At 35.1% G+C, this 19,292-nt stretch overlaps 1 protein-coding gene across 3 annotated transcripts; it reads right to left on the reverse strand.

The window, feature by feature from the left end:
- Positions 1-1,741: 1,741 nt before the first annotated feature.
- LOC104247425 (cleavage stimulation factor subunit 50) lies at positions 1,742-10,662 on the reverse strand. 3 transcript variants are annotated; one of them, XM_009803441.2, is made up of 14 exons: positions 10,218-10,662; positions 7,896-7,979; positions 7,657-7,778; positions 6,532-6,604; positions 6,353-6,436; positions 6,194-6,280; positions 5,672-5,742; positions 5,524-5,575; positions 5,359-5,416; positions 4,314-4,414; positions 4,094-4,248; positions 3,292-3,400; positions 2,513-2,569; positions 1,742-2,442 (listed from the first exon to the last, which is right to left on the reverse strand). In XM_009803441.2, exons 1-14 carry the CDS (start codon positions 10,320-10,322, stop codon positions 2,287-2,289), a joined length of 1,314 nt encoding a protein of 437 aa, XP_009801743.1. In that variant the 5' UTR covers positions 10,323-10,662; the 3' UTR covers positions 1,742-2,286. The 3 variants fall into 3 exon arrangements, with proteins under 3 accessions (XP_009801743.1, XP_009801744.1, XP_009801745.1); XM_009803442.2 differs by having other exon boundaries at positions 6,532-6,601; positions 10,218-10,575; XM_009803443.2 differs by having other exon boundaries at positions 7,657-7,768; positions 7,882-7,979; positions 10,218-10,575.
- Between the last annotated feature and the right edge of the window lie 8,630 nt (positions 10,663-19,292).

The following is a 19,292-nucleotide window of genomic DNA, read 5'->3' on the forward strand; positions in this document are numbered from 1 at the left end:
TATTTAACAAATCAAAAATAATCAAGCCGAATATAACAGTTGAGCGACCGTGCTAGAACCACGGAACTCGGGAATGCCTAACACCTTCTCCCGGGTTAACAGAATTCCTTATCCGGATTTCTGGTGCGCAGACTGTTAAATAGACAGAGTCATATTCTCCTCGATTCAGGGATTAAAACCGGTGACTTGGGACGCCTTAAAATTCCAAGTGGCGACTCTGAAACAAACAAACAAATCCCGTTTCGACTGTCCTTTAATTGGAGAAAACTCCCCACACACCCTCGCGGGCGCGGAAAAAGGAGGTGTGACAACTACAGTTATACACTGTCTAATAATCACAGTTCCATTAAACCTACAAAATTGCGAAAAATAATCTACAAAATTAGGACAATACCACATTTGGCCAAAACACACTTGAACACTAAATTAACACTTGAACAACAGATTTTTACAACCAAAATCAAACTACAAAACAGTGAGGAAACATAAATAGTGTTTACCTTTATTGAAATTTTTTCCTTAACCAATTTTGGTACTTTTTTTGAGGGTTTCTTCTTCTTTGGTTTTGATGAAGAAGGAGAGACCTTGTGTTTTTTCACAGATGGAACTTTGGGAGAATCATCTACAAAATCGTCATCTACACTCAACTCTTTCCCCTTGCGTTTCAGTTGATTCTCGACTAGTTTATCAACTCCACCAACATCAACATCGTGCAAATGCTTGCTTCTCATTTCCGCACGAATTTGTCTAGGAGATGAAATACCAGTAGTTTGTTCACTTGCATGCGTCGATTGTGGGTTTTTTGGTGGTGATTTTGGTGTTAAAACACCCAAATCAAAGGTTGGAATATCAGCTAATATAGCTTTTGATGATTTTTTTGGGGAGTGTTGGTTTTTTTCATGATTTAGGAGTTGAAGACAAAGATGGAAGTGAATTCAAATTGTGGGGGATACTATCAACTGAAGGTAATTAAGTGGAGAAGAAAGTGATGGTAATTGTGAGTGAGAAGAGATTGTACGAGAATGGAGGAAAAACTGAAGGTAAATCGTGGGGGTGGGGGGGGGAGGAAAAACTGAAGGTAAATCGTAGGGGGTGTGGGGGGGTGGGAGGAGAGAGAGGCGGGTAAACCAAATAACGTGAAAATACAGTCCTAAAATCACGCCTAAAATAAATGAAGGAATAATTATACCCTTAATTTGAATTATGGTATAGAATTGATAATTTGGTATGCTTAAAGGTAATAAACACAAACCTTAAACATTGAGGGTAATAAGGTTTGATATATGGTATAGATAGGTAAAAATCCCATCTATTTTTTAGTGGATAATATGGATAAATTTTGTCACCACTACATAGTGCTAAAGAAAATATCTTTCCAAACTACTCTCTACTTCTCTTCCATTTCGAGTCTCATTTTTCAACCACAAATATCAATCGGAAATATATCTAATACTGCAATAAAAATATAGATTTTTGAGTACTTCTCTCAATTTGATAATTTGAAACAGAAATAGCCAGAGGGGTTTAAAGGCAAGAATCCAAATAGTTGCTATAAGTATGCCTTCCATACAACTATTTATCATACTATTTTGTATTTGTAGGTGACAAATCCAGAACAATAATCATCTATGTTAAAAGGAGTCTTTTTAAATCTATATTGCTTTCAAATTACATATAAAATATACTCCTAATTTCAATCTCAAAGGTGTTCATTTTAACAAGCATCAAATATAACATCTAATTTGAAAAGTGGAGAAATATCCATTGAGAGGAGAAAATTTTCCAGTTTCCATTGTAACAAGAGAAACATGAAATCTCCTATAAACAGTACAAGTTTGCTACTGAACATCTAAAAAGGATAATCAAGCCTGTGTCCACATAGTGTAAAACTGTAAATGAAAAACTGGGGAATTCGGATGATCAGCAAATGACCCTTATCAAGATAGAGGAGATTAACCATCGCACCCGACCACTCGACCAACCTGAAACCTGCCTTGTAGCTCCTTGCCTCTTCTTATTTGCTTTCCTTCACCATCAGAGAGGAAAAGAATCCGAGGCAGAGAGAGGGGTTAAGACAAAGCAAAAATCACTTTCATCCACTTAGCTGACGGCATGGTGAAAAAACAAAAGAGGTTGCTCGGTTGACCTTCCTACGATGAATACCTCTTTTCTCTTCTCTCGAGTATACAACAAACAAGTGGGTTGAGAGTTTCTTACAGAAAGCTTATTAAATTACAGTGGCATATATCTCTAGCTTTGTTACATGCCACTGGCTCATTAGTGGCACTAAAGGACCTCCTTCCAGTACCGAATAGATCGGTCCATTCCACAGGACACAAATGCAGCTTCTACTGGGGAATGCTCAAGCCAACGAGGTGCACCAACATGGTTGGAGGGCCACCTAGCCACTTTTTCTGCTGTCAGAGCATCCCATGCAACAATCTGTGACCAACATCGTAATTAATCTACATAACGTTTACCTGCATAAGTATGGAAGGAAGCTATACTTTACCTCATTCAGAGATTCATCAATTGATAATACAAATTCTTCTGTATCATTGAAAATAGCCTGCATTAAAAGGTATTATTCAGCTGTCAAATGTCAACAAGAATGTGAGGCAAAATGTTCTCCTAAAAGTGGGAATAGCAAAGCTCCTTTTCTTCGGAATGAAGTAAAGCTCAGTCTAAACAACAGAAGAAAATAGAGAAGGAAACACCACAAGTTATGCATATATAAAATATAGCCTAGCTAAAGAAGACAAGCATGAGATACAGGAAATCCACTATAGAAGAATTTCACAAGCATCCTCTCTGACAATCACATCTCAAAAATCACCAGAACTTCCAACAAGAAATTAACATAATTCCTGGTTGGTACATCTATTGTAAAATACGGAGTATCTTTTACTTTCCATGTGATAGTTGAACACCAAATTAGGACAGGCCTAATGGAGTGACATGGATAATGAAGATCCATACAGCTGACCCTAAATAGCTTGGGATTGAGGTGTTATTGTTGTTATACTTTCCATGTATTAGCTGCTATTTTTAAAATGCAATTCCATGGTGATCATGATAGCTGCAGCATATTCAACAAGCAGTTCGAAACCATGGAGAAGCTGGCACAAGAATGACAAACTAAATGCAGCATTCTTGGCATATGCTGCCATGTAGTGCATATTAAATAATGACAAACAGTGGATAGTGCATAATATGCAACTTTGCTATGAATGAAATAAATAACTGTAACATGAAACATGATTCAAAGCAAGCAGTGTGAGCCTGACATACCTGACAGCGTAACTGTGTATGTGTAGCTCCAAGATATTGTTTGACCAATCTTCCTGTGCCAACTTCCCAAAGCTTCACCGAAGAGTCTTTTCCACATGAGAGAATATACCTACGAAACATTTGAAATAAACAAGCTTGAGAAAGCATCTTAAGCCCTATAAATTATCAAGAATTTCTCATAGAACGTAAAGCAAGTTCCACGTGGCAACAAAAAAATGAAGCTCTATGTCAAGTAGGGTCACGAATGATGCTAAATCAAAATTTGAAAGAAAAGATCAACAACCTTTTTATGGTTAAGTGCATGAGAGAATATACCTAGGAAACAATTGAAATAAACAAGCTTGAGAAAGCATCTTAAGCCCTATAAATTATCAAGAATTTCTCATAGAACGTAAAGCAAGTTCCACATGGCAACTAAAAAATGAAGCTCTATGTCAAGTAGGGTCACGAATGATGCTAAATTAAAATTTGAAAGAAAAGATCAACAACGTTTTTATGGTTAAGTGCATGAGCAGTATAAAAGATAAACTTGGTTATCAAGCAGGCTATATTATGCTGCAACTTTTTTTGTGACAAAACGGGAAGAGAAGATTCTCATATGCAACTTCTTTTCACAAGTTTCCCACCCTCTAGACCATGAAAAGGCAAAAATCCCCCTATTCATTTCTAGACTGTTCAACTGGAATAAACCTCTTGTTCTCTTTTCTTTCTTTTTGCCTTTTTCTTTTTCTCTTTTTCTTTTCCGTTGAAGAAAAGAATCCTGGTTCAAGCTTGTAAGCTGTAACCACAAGGGATCCCTAACCTTTCATCCTTTGTAAAATTTGCACCTATGGCCTCTGCTGCTCCATGTGCACCATCAATGGATCGCGCACAGCTAGCAGTTACCCCATCCCATAACCGAATAGCACCATCTTTGGATGCAGTAACATACATTCCGCCAGTAGATGAATACCTAACCTGTAAGGAAGTAAAATGGTAAACAAATAATCCACTCATCAAAGCATCTACATACACGAATTTACCTGATTAATAGCACCATTGACACCCATCTCTTGGAAATTTGTTGGCAGGTAGCATTTGAAAGTGTTAATATCATATAGGTGGGGAATTAGATGATCAGTTCCTGTAACAACCACCATTATTTGAGAACTTTAGCCGATAGGCAAGACTTCTGCTGCTTCATCTGAACGAGTTGGCAGTAAATAATAGCGGGTAATATAGGAAGTTAGACAATCTTTTTTAATCAGATAGAAAGTTAGACAATCTTATGAGTATAGAATCAAATAATTGGTTCTCTAACCAATTTTAGCTTTATTAGATGCCAGTCCCAAGAAAGCTTGGTCATCTGACATGGTGAGAATTGTCACTAACAGTTTTTGTACTTCATATCAACAAGTTACGACACCTAATGATATATATTTCTGCTCTTGGTTGAAGTTAAGATCAATTGCTGCCTATCCAGAGCTCCATTTCTCCTTAAGATTTAGAAACCGACATAATCTGTTGATTCACTCAACCAGGCATCACATCATAGATACAAGGCTTTCTTTTTCACTGCCTTAGCTTTTGGTGCAATTTTCATTTTGTAGATGATATTTTGAATATCATCGGCTCCGTACGTTTGCAAAAGGGACGGCCTTACTCCTTTTGTTAGTCACAGCACTCCCTTAGTACTGAATATGTGAATAATTCAAAGTTACTTTTTTTAGTAAGCAGGGAATAATAACAAAAGTTACTTTACCTAAAAGCCATTCTAAAAATCTAGTTAGAAGTAACTGTACAGAGAGGATTAGCACATCGACAAAGAAAATTTGATCACCAATACCAAAAAAGATGGGCAAAAAGATTTTTACACTTTATAGCGCACACGTGCATTGCTTGTTTTGTTCTGGTAGCGACCTGTACAAGTATGCCTTCCCTACTTCTCCAATTTTAGGACGAAAAATAGTATATAGTTTTCAAAGATAAAAGTAGTCTGACATAGCGTCATTAAATCAACTTTAGGTTCACCAAACTAGTACATAGCAGTCCAAAATCCAGTAGCTAACTAAAAAGAAATGCACTTGCCTGCCAGAAGAAAGTCTCCTGAAGGATGAAATGACACCGACCTTACATTATGTGTATCCTGTTAAAATATACAATATAAATCCAATAGCATAGTTAGTATATTTTTCTCTAAAATAAGTTCAAGATTAATGTTTGGTTTGAAAATTTAAAAAACATTTGAGTGACCTGAATCACTCTAAAGGCTCTCTTTGCCGCCGTTTTTGAAAAGTCAAAGAACCTGAAAACAGTCAAAGAGAAAAAAGAAGAGTATTTAGTTCATATTCCAATGACAAGCAAATTATGCAATTTCACAGTTAATTACAATATATCATACTTGATGGTGCGATCTTTTGCTCCAGATATGAGTACTGTATTTTGCGGATGAAAATCCAAGTCATTTATTGGCTGCAGTTATGTATAAGTAATGGATAAGAAAGAGGGCAAATCCTGAGATAGTCACACCTCAGAAACTGAGATTCATATGAATAGAGAGGAAATAGGTACCATCAATATCTAAAGGTAATATCTTGCACAACACCATGTTGCCAAATCCAAGTTGACAATAAACTTGAGAGAGAGAGAGAGAGATAGAGAGAGAGAGAGAGAGAGAGAGAGAGAGAGATGCTACTTTCTATTTCTTTTCAGCATTTTAATGGAGGCAGAGGCTACTCGGAAAACATCATACAGAAAAATCCAGTTAACATAATTTTGTTTAAAAGCGATCCAGTAAAGTTCTTACTTAAATAGTTGATAAAATTAACTCTTATGAACCAATGTTCAAAATAACTAACCTAAAAATGTTAACATCCATGACAATGGAATCAAGAAATGCAAGTATCATATATCAAGATCTTACTTGTTGATGATCATAAAAAGTCCGTACAACCGGCCTCACTGGGCCATCCCTTGTGTCTGGCTGCATCATTTGCTTAACTTTTGAAATCTGCATAAGGCAACGCTTGAGTTGTAGAAGTAAAAGAATGGAAATTGGAGTGCTATAGAAAAGATACATCACCTCAAACAGTTTAATAGACGTGTCCGCACTTCCAGTAGCAAGAAATCTTCCATCTGGACTAAATCTGGCACACCTTGCTACATTCTAAAAGAAAATTCTTTCCTGAGAAATTGATTCTGGAAATCAGCAATTGAAACAAAGATGAGAGCTCAAACCTACAGTTTTGTTTAAGATACAACCTTGTGCTCAGAAACATGTCGTGATTCATGCTTTGGGATAATCTTTGACGAGCCTTTTGTATCGTTCACACTACTGTTCAGAAGGAGAATTTAATTATCAGCTCCATCAAATGACAATCTCAACATCATTCATAAGTTCGTTAATACTCAAGAAAGAAGAAGTTTTTATATACAGAGATACAGATAGAGCCAGGAAATGGGCTTTTTATGATTCACGCAGACATATTAATATATGGTGAATCATGAAAACTGAAATCTCGAGACATTCTTCTTAGGATTAATGATTAAGAGATGCATTTTGATGGCTCACTATAATTTATAGGCCACATGCCTCACTAAATCTTTTGGTGAACAGATCCAAAGGATTCTGCACCTTGTTGTTTTTATTCGGCTTTTATATGGCTCTTTGGTGTTGTCCCTTCTTGTCTATATTTTCATTAATGTGGTGCTTATGCTTTCTTGAGCCGAGGGTCTATTGGAAACAGTATCTCTATCCTCACAAGGTAGGGATAAGGTCTGCTTACACACTACCCTCCCCAGACCCCACAGTGTGTGATAATACTGGGTATGTTGTTGTTGTTTATCCAAAGGGATTCTGCACTGCTACTGCAAGGCTTATGAAGGATCAAACTTAAACAACAGAGTCTACGATTGACATAACCTAATGATAAAATAAAAGCTGCTACAGCGTAAAAGTGCCCTCATACATAAATTCCGAAAGGAAACTAGTTATTTTACAAAATGAAACTTATCATCATAGCACGTAGAGCCGGCTGCCAATCTGTTTTTGAAAGATGAAACTAATGAAAGGAAAAGGAAAAGAAATATTTAAGTAGACTAGTCTTTCCATAAATGGTTACAGGTAAACATCCCACATTAGTTATTACTCTTCATTACAAAAATTAATATTCAAATATTCAAAGCATTTCCCACAATCACCAGATAATCCACTCCACTCAACTCAATGGAAATTGTCAACCGCATACACCAGCGTGGCACAAGGATTTTTAGAGTTTTGGTCAACCGACAACGCATTAATTGCACTTTAACACTCAACATATAAAAGGGAACTTTTACACCCTTTACGTTGATAAGAAAATAGCGTGATTTAGGGAGATAGAGTACCTGAAATCAACAGAAGCAGTCCGAGGGGCTGGGATTGAGCCATATCCTGTAGTTATGACTGGATCAAAAGGTGCAGCTGTGGAAACTCCTCTCAGCGTCTCATCTTTCTCCACTGCAAGACCCTGTTAACGGCTTAGAGCGATAAAGAAGCTTTTCTATATCTATTCTCTTACCCCATGTTGAACAACTTAAAATTAGTGAAAGCATAATAATAGCAAACCTTACCAACCGATACAAACCTTTGCAACCAATTCAAGTAGCTTGTTTGTAGGAGCTTCAACATTCATTGGTGTCATTGTGGCTGAAGCTACCGCACTTGCAGCCTGTAACAACGCATAGCAGAATTCGTCACAACCTCTACTTAACTTGGCCTTGTTATGTAGAGTTTCTATTCAAAACAAAAGACACAATGATGTTCTCAGTTTTGCTATTTGAATCCCATCGTAGTGTAAGATCATGCAGTTAACCCGGGAAAAGATGACTGCTTTCGAATAAACCTCTCACTTGCAGCTGACATGTTACTACAATATTTCACGGAATGATTCCATATCACATGTAAGAGACAGCAAGAAACATCCAGCAAAATGACCAAAGAAAACATATGCTGGCCTTGGCAAAGAAAGCTTGAGGCCAAAATATTTTCGAGTTCTTGTAGATGTTTCCTTGTTCAAGGAGATAATTACTCTTTGGGGGTCGGGGAAAATCACAACTCACAAGTTCTTCCAATCGGAATTGCTTAAGAGATGACTCTGAAGGAGTAGGAATTGGCTCAATTCAACTTCAAATTCTCCTTCTAATTCATCTTCTCCGGTGGATTTAGGTTTATCGCTCAGGTCCATTGAGGATTCGACTAGTAGCACTTTGTCGGGCACCAAGGAGGTTAATGTAGAAATAGGAGACACCCTCTTAAATGAAACCGAGAAAAAAAAACAATTGGGTATTGAACCGCCAAAATGTCAGATCTCCGGTATCGTTAGCAAACATGACCACTCGTTCATTCCCTCCAAAAAATTACAAGACTTAGCAAGTCTGTTTAAAAAGAAATTATGTTATGATCTAAGAGGTATGATAAACATGCTGCGGTGAACATTGTGGGGGATATGACAACAGAGCATGAATAGAGGCCAAATAAAAGAAGCACTTCCCTAAGCTACGCAGCCTTCATAGTTCATATGTAGAAGCTCTACTCCGGTAAGTCCAGAACTAGATACAATTGCACGGAGACAACGAGTATTTGAGGCATGGTGTAAAGACACTTTCATCTGAAAGACCATAAGTTGCATTACCAAACATTAAGGGTACATTCAAGTTGCCCCTTGTTAGATGTATCTAATTGTTGGCAATCACCAATGTCCTCAACTGAACTGAGTCACTCAATCACCTAATAATTTAGAACCTCCTATGCCCTAGTGATACCTTTTGTTACCTTCCTAAATGGAAAAGGATCATGATCACAAATCTTCAATCCGCCCACCCACCCGCACTAAAGAAGGAATATGTTCGTAGTGGCACCAAAAAATAAAAAGAAACGCAAAAAATAAAGAAAGAAGCAAAAATAAAAATAATGAAGTTATCCATTCAATGTTGGATTACTCCAATCTCTTCCAAAAGATGGTAATAGGAATGAATCTCCAACAACGCAGATCTATATCTACACAACAAATTGATGAATGCATACATCACCTCAAGAGAAATAATCCTCCTGTTTCTTCTTGACCTTTTCCCTCACCATTTCCTCCTTTCTTCCAAAGATGCAACACTCAATCGTCTTTCTTGGCTATCAATCAAATAGCTTTCTTAACCGAAACAACTATAAACAGAAAATCACTCCCTCTAGGCTATGTTTGATGCCAGGGCCTTGTGTTTTGCACTATCAAAAAAAAAGGGCAGCCGGTGCACTAAGCTCCCTTTATGCGCGGGGTCTGGGGAAGGGCCGGACCACAAGAGTCTATGATACGTAGTCTTAGCCTACATTTTTGCAAAAGGCTGTTTCTACGGCTCAGAACCCGTGACCTACTGGTCACATGGCAGCAACTTTACCGGTTACGCCAAGGCTCCCCTTTACCTTGTTTACACTATCATTAAACTTAATTCAAGGGCTAACTGGAACTTCCTTGTTCTTAATATTCCCTAACTTGATACCCCCACAAATAAAGCCTAATCTCTCACACAATCTTATAAGCTTCTCGCTCATCGGTCTAACAAACAATAGCTCCGACAGTGCAACATAATGACTCCCAAAGGTCTCGCGTGATCAAACATTCATATGACAGATTATTTTATTTTTTTGGTAATTATTCATATGACAGATTAACTAAGCACTAGTTGCATGTGGTAATTTTACACACACACACACACACACACACACGTGTGTATGTGTGTGTGCCTCAATAACAAGATAGCTGGGATGTCTATATGAGTCCTACTAGTACTATTTATCATAATTGATCATAGTTTGACTATCTTTTATGCTGTAATCAACTCCTACCCAAAAAAGGTTACTTAAGTAGTTTGTAAAGGTAAAATATATGTATAAAACCAAAGAATTGAGGAAGGAGTACCTGATTGAGATTATTATCCCGAAGATGAGCGACAATGAGAGAATTAACATGACGATACAATTTCCCATCTTGCAGTGTTTGCTCCAAGCTATTATTACTCTCCATTTTAACTGATACACAATACCCCCAGAATTATTATTGATTCACAAATTTGTCTTTGCAGTTTTCCCCTTTTCTGTAAGCTCGTGTAGATTTTGAAACTTCTCCTATTAGATTATTGTGAATAGCTGAAACTCAGGTACTATGAACTTCTGAACTCTACCGCCGCCATTTTAGTACACTTTCCCGACACCAAAATGTTTCTCTTTGTAACCCAATTTCGATTTGCTTTAGAAATTAATTTTAAAACAAGTTAATTTTAGGTTTGTTTTGCATCATTAAAAACAAAAAGAAAAAGGTAGTCCGGAACCAAAATATTATAAATTTTGAGTCAAGAGACAAAAATGGGTGAAAAAAAGTGTGAGGACCATATTATCTATAACGCATCTAAAACAAATGGTATAACTTAACAGTTAGTTACCTCGTTAAAGTATAGCGCATGTAATATATGTGTTATACTCAATATTTACAGTCATAATAATTGATTGCATAGTGCATCAATTATATTTGCTATGCATACTCCTCCCAATCCTCTGGTATGTTCTTTATTTTAAGAAAATCACATAAAATATGGTCTATGAGTTATATTTTCAGTATAATTAACAATTTAACTTGAAAATTAGCCCATGTAACTCTGTAAATTTTTGTATATTCATGTATTTCTGATATATTCATGTATTTGTGAGTTTTGACTTATTTTACTCTCTGGTAGAATCTGTATTAAGAATTATTACAAATATTTAAGTGTAAATTGATTGAGGTAGGTATGTAGTTTTCAATGTCATAGTCTACTTTATCTTCTAGGGAACATACTTGTCGATAGTACAAAAAGTTAGGCTAATGCTCCACTTTTTAGAAAGAAGGTCATCATCTATTCTTTGGAAAAGTCATCATTTTTAATTGCCCAATACAAAAAGGTTTTCAAGTCACTTAATTCGACTATTCTACATTAGAGATCAAACACAAAATGATAGTTCCAATGTTCAACCAAAAATAACCCTTAAATTTAGCCTCGATACAAGTATATCACGAAGAAGGCGGGGGTATGTTTGTACATAGCACATATAATTAATATGTGTATGCAGTCAATTATTATGACTGCAAATACTGAGTATATCGCATATATTACATGCATTATACCTTAAAGGGGTAACTGTTCGTTAAGGTATAACGCATGTTTTAGATGCGTTATACATAATATGGTCCTCAACACTTTTTTCCACTTACTTTTGTCTCTTGAGTCAAAATTTATAATATTTTAGTTCCGGACACGTTTAAATTATGGTTGTCCAATGGGACGGGCCGACCCACCTCGTCCCGGTCCCGATCTCGTCCCGTCGCGGCCCACTTAGTTCTAAATGGATGAGGCCATATTAAACTGTACACATGATGGGACGGGCTGTCCATTCGTCCTATTTATCTCACCCCGTTTATCTCGTCCCGTCCCGCATCTCCCAAGTGAATTTTAATTTTTTTAATTTTATTTTTGAAATAGAGTCATTGGGAAACGACCTTGTTTGCAAATTTAGTCGTTCCCAACGGCTATAAACAACTATATTTGCCCTCCCCCTCCTCTAAAAAAAAAAAACACCCCTTACTCTCCCCTCCCCAAACTTTTAATTTAACCCCTAGTTTATTAAATGATATTTTGACCCTATTTTAACTAAATACCTCCATCTTTCTTCATTTCTTCCCACAAAAACCAATCATTCTCTTTTAGGGGCCTAATTCAAATAAAACCCTTCCTAGAAGGTGGGGTAGATAGTGCTCTTCAAAAGATTTGTATTTGTATGTGAAACTTGAAGGTTATATTAATAAAATAAAAGACTCTAAGCCTTGAATTGTTTTTATAAATTGTCTTACACTCTTACTTAGTTACTTACTAGCTTGAAACTATATTAAATAAATTATAATTCTATTATAATTACTACAATATTTCGTTACAAATCTTTTATTTTAATATTTTATAATTCTTTGCTTAGTTTCTTTATAATTTATTAAGTTTTAAGTTTGTAAAATTGCTTATCCAACACATGAGCCATTTTACAAGGAAACAGAGTTAAATTTACCTTTAAATTGTATTAAATGATCCAAAAAAATCCTAAACTTTTCGTAATGGTCTAGATTTGACCATCAATTTTCTAAATTGTTGTCTCTCATCTCTCTAAATCTGTTACCATCATAACAATTGATTTATTCTTTCGAAAATATCACCTGAAAACTATTATTACCTTACCGAGATTTCACTCCCACAGGCCACACGAAAAGAACATAATAAAAATCCCCACAAACTAAAAGCACTCACGCATAAGCTGAATGTCACGCTTCAAAACGAAATGACACGGTGTGTGATTGACCCAAAATATCATATCGTATTTTAGGACTTAATTCGGGGTTTTGATGTCTTCAAAATTTTATTTTCTTCCTTCTCGATTTGTGTGCGCAGTCCGAAAACGTTTTCGGAAAGCCTTTCTATGAAAATTGAGAAAAATATTGAGTTTGTCTTTAAAAAATAGATTTAAGTTGACTTCGGTCAACATTTTTAGTAAACGGACCTGGACCTATAATTTGACGGTCCCGGAGGATCCGTAGTAAAATATGGGACCTGATCGTATGCCCGGAATCGAATTTCGACGTCCCTAGCCCGAGAAATGAATTTTTGAAAAAAAATTGTTAACAGAAAAATATAATGGTTTTTAGAAATTGAACAATGCTTGAACTTGTTGGTATCGGGCCCATATTTTGGTTCTGGAGCCCGCTACAGGCTCCTTATTTTACTACGGACCCTCCGAGACCGTCAAATCACGAATTCGGGTCCATTTACTAAAAATGTTGACCGAAGTCAACCTAAATCCATTTTTTAAAGGCAAACTCAATATTTTCCTCAAATTTCACATAAAGGCTTTTCGGAAACGCGTCCGGACTACGCACGCAAATTGAGAAGGAAGAAAATGAGATTGTAAAGACCTCGAAACCCTGAATTGGGTCCTAAAATACGAGATGACATTTTGGGTCATCACAACATGGTCGGCATCTGGTACTGCTAACCTATACCGAGTCAAATATACTTTCTGCCCTTTTCATTCTATATGCAACATGTTATTCACAATTCATTTCATAACAATATGTCCTTTTTAAAAAAACATGCAACTATGCAACTGAAACATGTATTAGTCAAGTTTTCTAGTAAAAGCAAAATATTTAACTCTTCAGAAGATATCACCAATTACTTCAAAAAGAGTACATACATGAATATTTCAATACCAATGGTATCCAACTACGTATGTACATTATATTATTTATTATAGGCCAAATATATATATATCCCATCCAATTTGGCACTATTTTTCATTTTGGCACTATATCTCTACCTTATTTCATTTTGGCTCTCCAACTCTATTTCTTATGTTCCACTTTAACACAAAAGCTGAAACCAGTGCAAAAAATATAGGTTGTTAAATATGAGGTGTAATAAATATCCAATTAAATATTGTCACCTGGTGTTTTTATCCATGTCAAACAGGTCAATAGTAAAATTCCTGAACCCGATCGTATTTTTTGTGGGTTTATTTCATCTAAACAGGTCAGGTATAAAATCGACAGATGAAAGCTTTGGAACTTAGAGAATGAAGATGAGCAACGGTGGATGAAAAAATATGATCGGGGTTCAGGTATTTTAATATTGACCCGTTTGACATGGATAAAAAAATCAGGTGGTAACATTTAATTGGATATTTATTACACCTCAGATTTAACGTGCTATATTTTTTGCATTGGTTTCAGCTTTTGTGTTGAAATGGAACATAAGAAATAGAGTTGGAGGGCCAAAATGAAACAAGGTAGAGATAGAGTGCCAAAATAAAAAATGGTGCAAAGTTGGATGGACTGTATATGTATTTGACCTTTATTATACTACTAGTCTTAGAGTACGCGTTTTGCAGGTGTAACATGCCTCTATGAATTATATGTTTTTTATACTGAAAATTATGTTTAAGTTACAAAAATAAAAGTTTACTCAATAAAGAAAGAAGCTCTGCCGCATGGAAGTTCTTAAAATCTTAAATGTTAGTTCTACTAAAAATAGATTATTAATTATAATTACGATTTTTATTCAACATGAACGTCACTTATGAAGGATAAAAGTTGATCAACATTTCATGTTAATATTTCATATTGATATGATATATTGTGTCAATAGATAGATAGATTAGACTCGTCTATCGAGAAAATAGCGCGAACATCGATACTTAAATTATATTCCATCAAAATTATGGAGAAAATATTTAATTAGTTGGATTCAAAATTTTAAATATTACATAAAAATTTAAATGTTAATATAATTTATTAACATAGAATTATTTGTGGAAGGAACAATTTAGTTTTTTAAAGCTATAAAAGTGAGGATGTCGACCAACTTCAACTTTGTGACAACTATATTTTTAGATTGTTAGGTACCTTAAATATTTAATTTTTAGTTAGGTTTATTTTCAGAACTTTATATTTATCATATACTTTCAAATTATTTAACTTTCAAAATTAACATTTTTAAAAAATAACTATGTAGGTAACTTTCAAAATTAATTCTTCGAAACTACACTAATTAATACTGTCAAATCTAAAATGCTCGTTTCCAATCAATAATTTTTTTTGGCTTTGTTTGTTCTTTTAAACTTTATAAATGTTTAGGTAAATATACTCATAATTATAATAAAAATAAATTATAAGTCTACCTAGCGTGAGAGGGTTCATATTTTTGGAGTTAAAGATTAGTTGTTTTACCCAATTCAAATAAGGAATGTATTAGGCATAAAGATTTTGTATAACTTAATCATACTTTAGTTGTAAAATTTATATACGATAAAATTTTAATGATTTTAAAGTCCTAATTATAAGGACTTATTACTTGATTCAAGTAAGGAAAGATTTAATAGGTAATAAATTTGGTTTAATTTAAACTCCTAAATATTAGCTAGCTGAATAATCAAATGACTATTTTGTCTGGTGTGAACACTATTTTAAAAGGGTAAAAAAGGCGAACAATATTTCGTTAAGGACCGTCGTGCTTTTAATATAGTATAGATTTATGTTTCTCTTATTCTCTTGGTTGCTATATGCATGTATACATATATGTATCCACAAACACCAATAAGAGAACATATGTATTTATGTTTGAATATGCTGATTTTGATAGAAAATATACCTATCATGTCACTTAAAAATATGAACCTCTTAAATGGCATGAAACATTATAATTAGAGGTTTTGGCAACAATGTAATATATAGAGAAATTACAATGGGTCCATCTGTTACGTACCGAGCATGGGCTTATCCCAAGTACTAAAGTTCACCCCTCTGCGGGTAGTTTGAAAATAATCTATATTTTATAATGACGATGAATAAAGATAATGACTTATTTTCTCACATAGCTAACTTTACGTTACATTTTTAAAAGAGATATTGATATCCATAATAAGAATCCTTGTCACGATAGAACTGATGAAAGGAACATATATAAGAAATGTAAGAATAAGTGATATGTGCTTCATTATTGTTTGTACCGTTATAAAGTAACACTACTAAAAACAATAAATTTGCGACTGAATAATTCCAACCAATTTAATTCAGTCGCAATTTTTGACTGATTCAGTCGGAAACTTTATTTAAAATACATGATAATTTTTTAAATTTTTAGCTCCAAATTGCGACTGATCCAGTCGCTCAATTACGTGAAAAATATCGTGAAAATACTTTTTATGATTTTCGATTGAATCAGTCGCAAATACTAGAATTAAAAAAATAAAATAAATGTTTCGACCAATTTAGTCGGAACATGCAATAAAAAGTCAACAGGATTTGCGACCGAATCAGTCACAATTTGAAATTTTCAATTTTCAAAGTTGCGATCGATTCGATCGCAAATCTATTTTTAATACAGCCCTAACCAGTTTTTTCTTCTTTCTTCTTTCTTCTCTAGTTTTTTCCCTCTCCTCCCCTCTCCTCTTCTGCCCTACCTGCTCTATTTCTTGATTTTCTCCTCTAATCTAATCATATAAAGTATGATTTCCCTTTCTCTCACTCTCACTCTCACTCTCACTCACCCTCACTCGTTTCCTTTCTCCCATCCACCCCTCCCCCCCCAAATATTTTTTTCCAAGTTGTTTAACTCGATTTTGGTGCAGGAATCCGACGGCTCATCTCCCCCAGTGGTGGTTCGGCAGCAGATCGCGTTGACCATTTTCTAGGTATTTTTTTGCATTAATTTAGCAAAATAGTATGTGTAAATTAGCTATAATTTGCAATATAGTATAGATAAATTAGCAATAAATTTTGTAATATATATATATAGTGACTTGTTAAAAATTTACTTGTTTAGATTACTAAGGTATTTTTTTTCTTTTCGTTCGATGTTCTTGTGAAAATGGCTAGGATACTTGTTTAGATTAATTAAGATTTGCGACTGATTCAGTTGCAAATTGAGAATTTTTAAATACTTAATATGTACGACTGTTTCAGTCGGAATAATTAATTAAAAATTAATTTTATTATTTTATTTTTCGAAGGTATCGGTCGAAACTTTTAATTTGTATTTATTTTTTTAATTTTGGTTAGCGACTGAATCAGTCGCAAATGGCTTGTCCCCGTATTTTTCAGTTTGCGACTGAATCCGTTGCAAATTTTCGACTGATTCTGTCGCAAATATATTGCGGCCACATATTTTTCGACTGACATTTTTCAGTCGAAAATCCGTCGGAAAAACACGATTTTCGACCGATTTCCCACTGATTTGACGGTTGCCAATTTGCTGTTTTTTAGTAGTGAAAATAAGTATTAAAAAAATCACATGTATCTTATTTTTGTTCGTTCATTTTTGTAGGTTCAAACGATATCCAATCATCTTGGCCCGGACAAAACAAGTCATCATATAACAGTCTACATTGATCATTCCCATAAATGTGTACTTTATTCTTTAATGTATAATTATTGTTTTAATAATATTGGTACAATTTTACAAAACCCTATACATATGATTCGGCATAGACGTGCGCTCTCTCTCTTCTTTTCTAAATTTTGGTATAGTTGTCTTTCATAATCTAACTATGTACTAATATTATAGACATTATGCTTAAAATCTCAAGTAATAGGAAAAATTTTCCAGGAACACAACCCTTTAATATCTTTCATTTGCACGTAGTTGCGGAAGTCTTAGGAGCATGAATGAACGCATCATGTGAGCGGCAACCATTCTGTGTGACTCCACTCGCTACATATTTTTAATTCCAATTCTATATATAGTTAAAAGGAAACTTAAAATATATAACTATGTTTAATAAGTAATTAAGTATCAAGAGTGTCAACTGTCAAGTTCATCCCAAATACGTTTCTGCTTAGTGTAGTATCCAGCTATGTCATTAGACCCTTGGTTCAAAATATTTAGTTCTTTCTGTTGGACTTTAAGCCACTGGGCTTTAAAGTAGAAGAAGTGTAAATTGGAAATGGAGGGAAAATGAAAATTTGAAGAAGTGAACTTTTGTCTTGCACTTTGTCCCTCATTGGTGAGGGACAATCACATTTGTGTGCTTATATATAGATTCACTTCTTAAAGCTCTTAAAAGGAGTTGAAGAGAATGAACCCTCGCGCCGTCGTCGCTCGCTCGGCTTCGGCTTCGGCTTCGGCTTCGGCTTCGGCTTCGGCTTCGGATTTGTCAAATGATCGATGAGATTTTTTTTGGACAAAATTTATTTAATTATTTAATAATTAATTAAATGCCAAGTCACTGCTGAAAATACGCCAGAATCGCGATTCTGCCGTGGTCCACCACGGCAGGTTTATTTAGAGAGCCTCTCTGACCGCGGTTCTGCCGCGGTCGCGGTAGAATCGCTGTAGAACCGCGGCAGGCCGCGTATTTTCTGAAAAGGCACCTTTCAAGACACCTCTTCTGATATTTGCCTATAAATTCTGAGGCAAGGCTGCATCTTCTAGATACGAAAAACACTCCAGAACTTCTTTCTTTCTGAATAAACTGCATCCTAATTCGCAGCCTCTCTCTCTCAAATTCGTAAGTGTGATTTTTCTCCGTTCTTTGAGTTCGTTGGTATCCTGCAGTTTGTATTGCCACTGTTGCAGGAAGGTTTATTCCGCTTTATCCTGGGAGGATTTAATCCATTACCTTGGCAACGTTGAGGGGGTTAAAATTCCTTAAGGACACACAAGAAAATTGTGGACTCGGAATAATTTTGATTCTTTATTGTTTTTTCTAGATTTCTTTATTATTCTAACAGTTTTGTTTTCTGATTTTTAACACAGTAACGCTCATAAGCTTAAGGAATTTTACATTACTAACGTTTCTGTGTTGATTATTAAACTGTTTTCTATATACTTTGTTGGAGACTAAAGCCTTGTTGCTTTCTACTCCTATAATTGTTTCTGTCCGGTTTAAAGTACATAAAAACTTTGCCGGAATAATAAACGTACGGGTTTGAAGTATATAAAAACTTTACCATTGTTACGTGTTGTATGGTTGGTTTGGTATTCAGTTGGAAGATATCAAAACTTCACTGATTTAACAAGTTCTGTATTGTTTTCAACTTTATAAAAATATGACGAATGAAAACCAAACTAATGGAAGTGTTGCGGGAACGGTTGCTACTGTTACGAGTGTTGTTGCCTCGTCAAACCGTTCTACTCCTGCTCATGCTATGGCACCGGCAAAAAAACCCGGAAAGTTTTCCGGTATTGACTTCAAACGCTGGCAAATGAAGATGCTCTTCTATCTTACTACGTTGAGTTTGCAACGTTTCATCAAGGAGGATCCTCCGGTCATGGCTGAAAATACTCTGGATGATGAACGACTTGTTGTAACTGAAGCATGGAAACATTCTGATTTCTTGTGCAAAAACTACATATTGAGTTGTTTGGAAGATGGCTTGTACAATGTCTATAGTGTCATGGAAACTTCAAAAGCGTTATGGAATGCG

This window comes from Nicotiana sylvestris, chromosome 10 (genome assembly GCF_000393655.2).
Source record: "Nicotiana sylvestris chromosome 10, ASM39365v2, whole genome shotgun sequence".
Lineage (NCBI taxonomy): Eukaryota > Viridiplantae > Streptophyta > Magnoliopsida > Solanales > Solanaceae > Nicotiana > Nicotiana sylvestris.

Bases quoted from the DNA above. Each gene is read 5' to 3' on its own strand.
- LOC104247425 (XM_009803441.2), bottom strand. From the start codon at position 10,322: ATGGAGAGTAATAATAGCTTGGAGCAAACACTGCAAGATGGGAAATTG. The intron at 5,576-5,671 runs GTATGATATATT...GACTGTTTTCAG, and splicing joins GCAAAAGATCGCACCATCAA to GTTCTTTGACTTTTCAAAAA. The intron at 2,443-2,512 runs GTAAAGTATAGC...TGTTGGTCACAG, and splicing joins TTGATGAATCTCTGAATGAG to ATTGTTGCATGGGATGCTCT.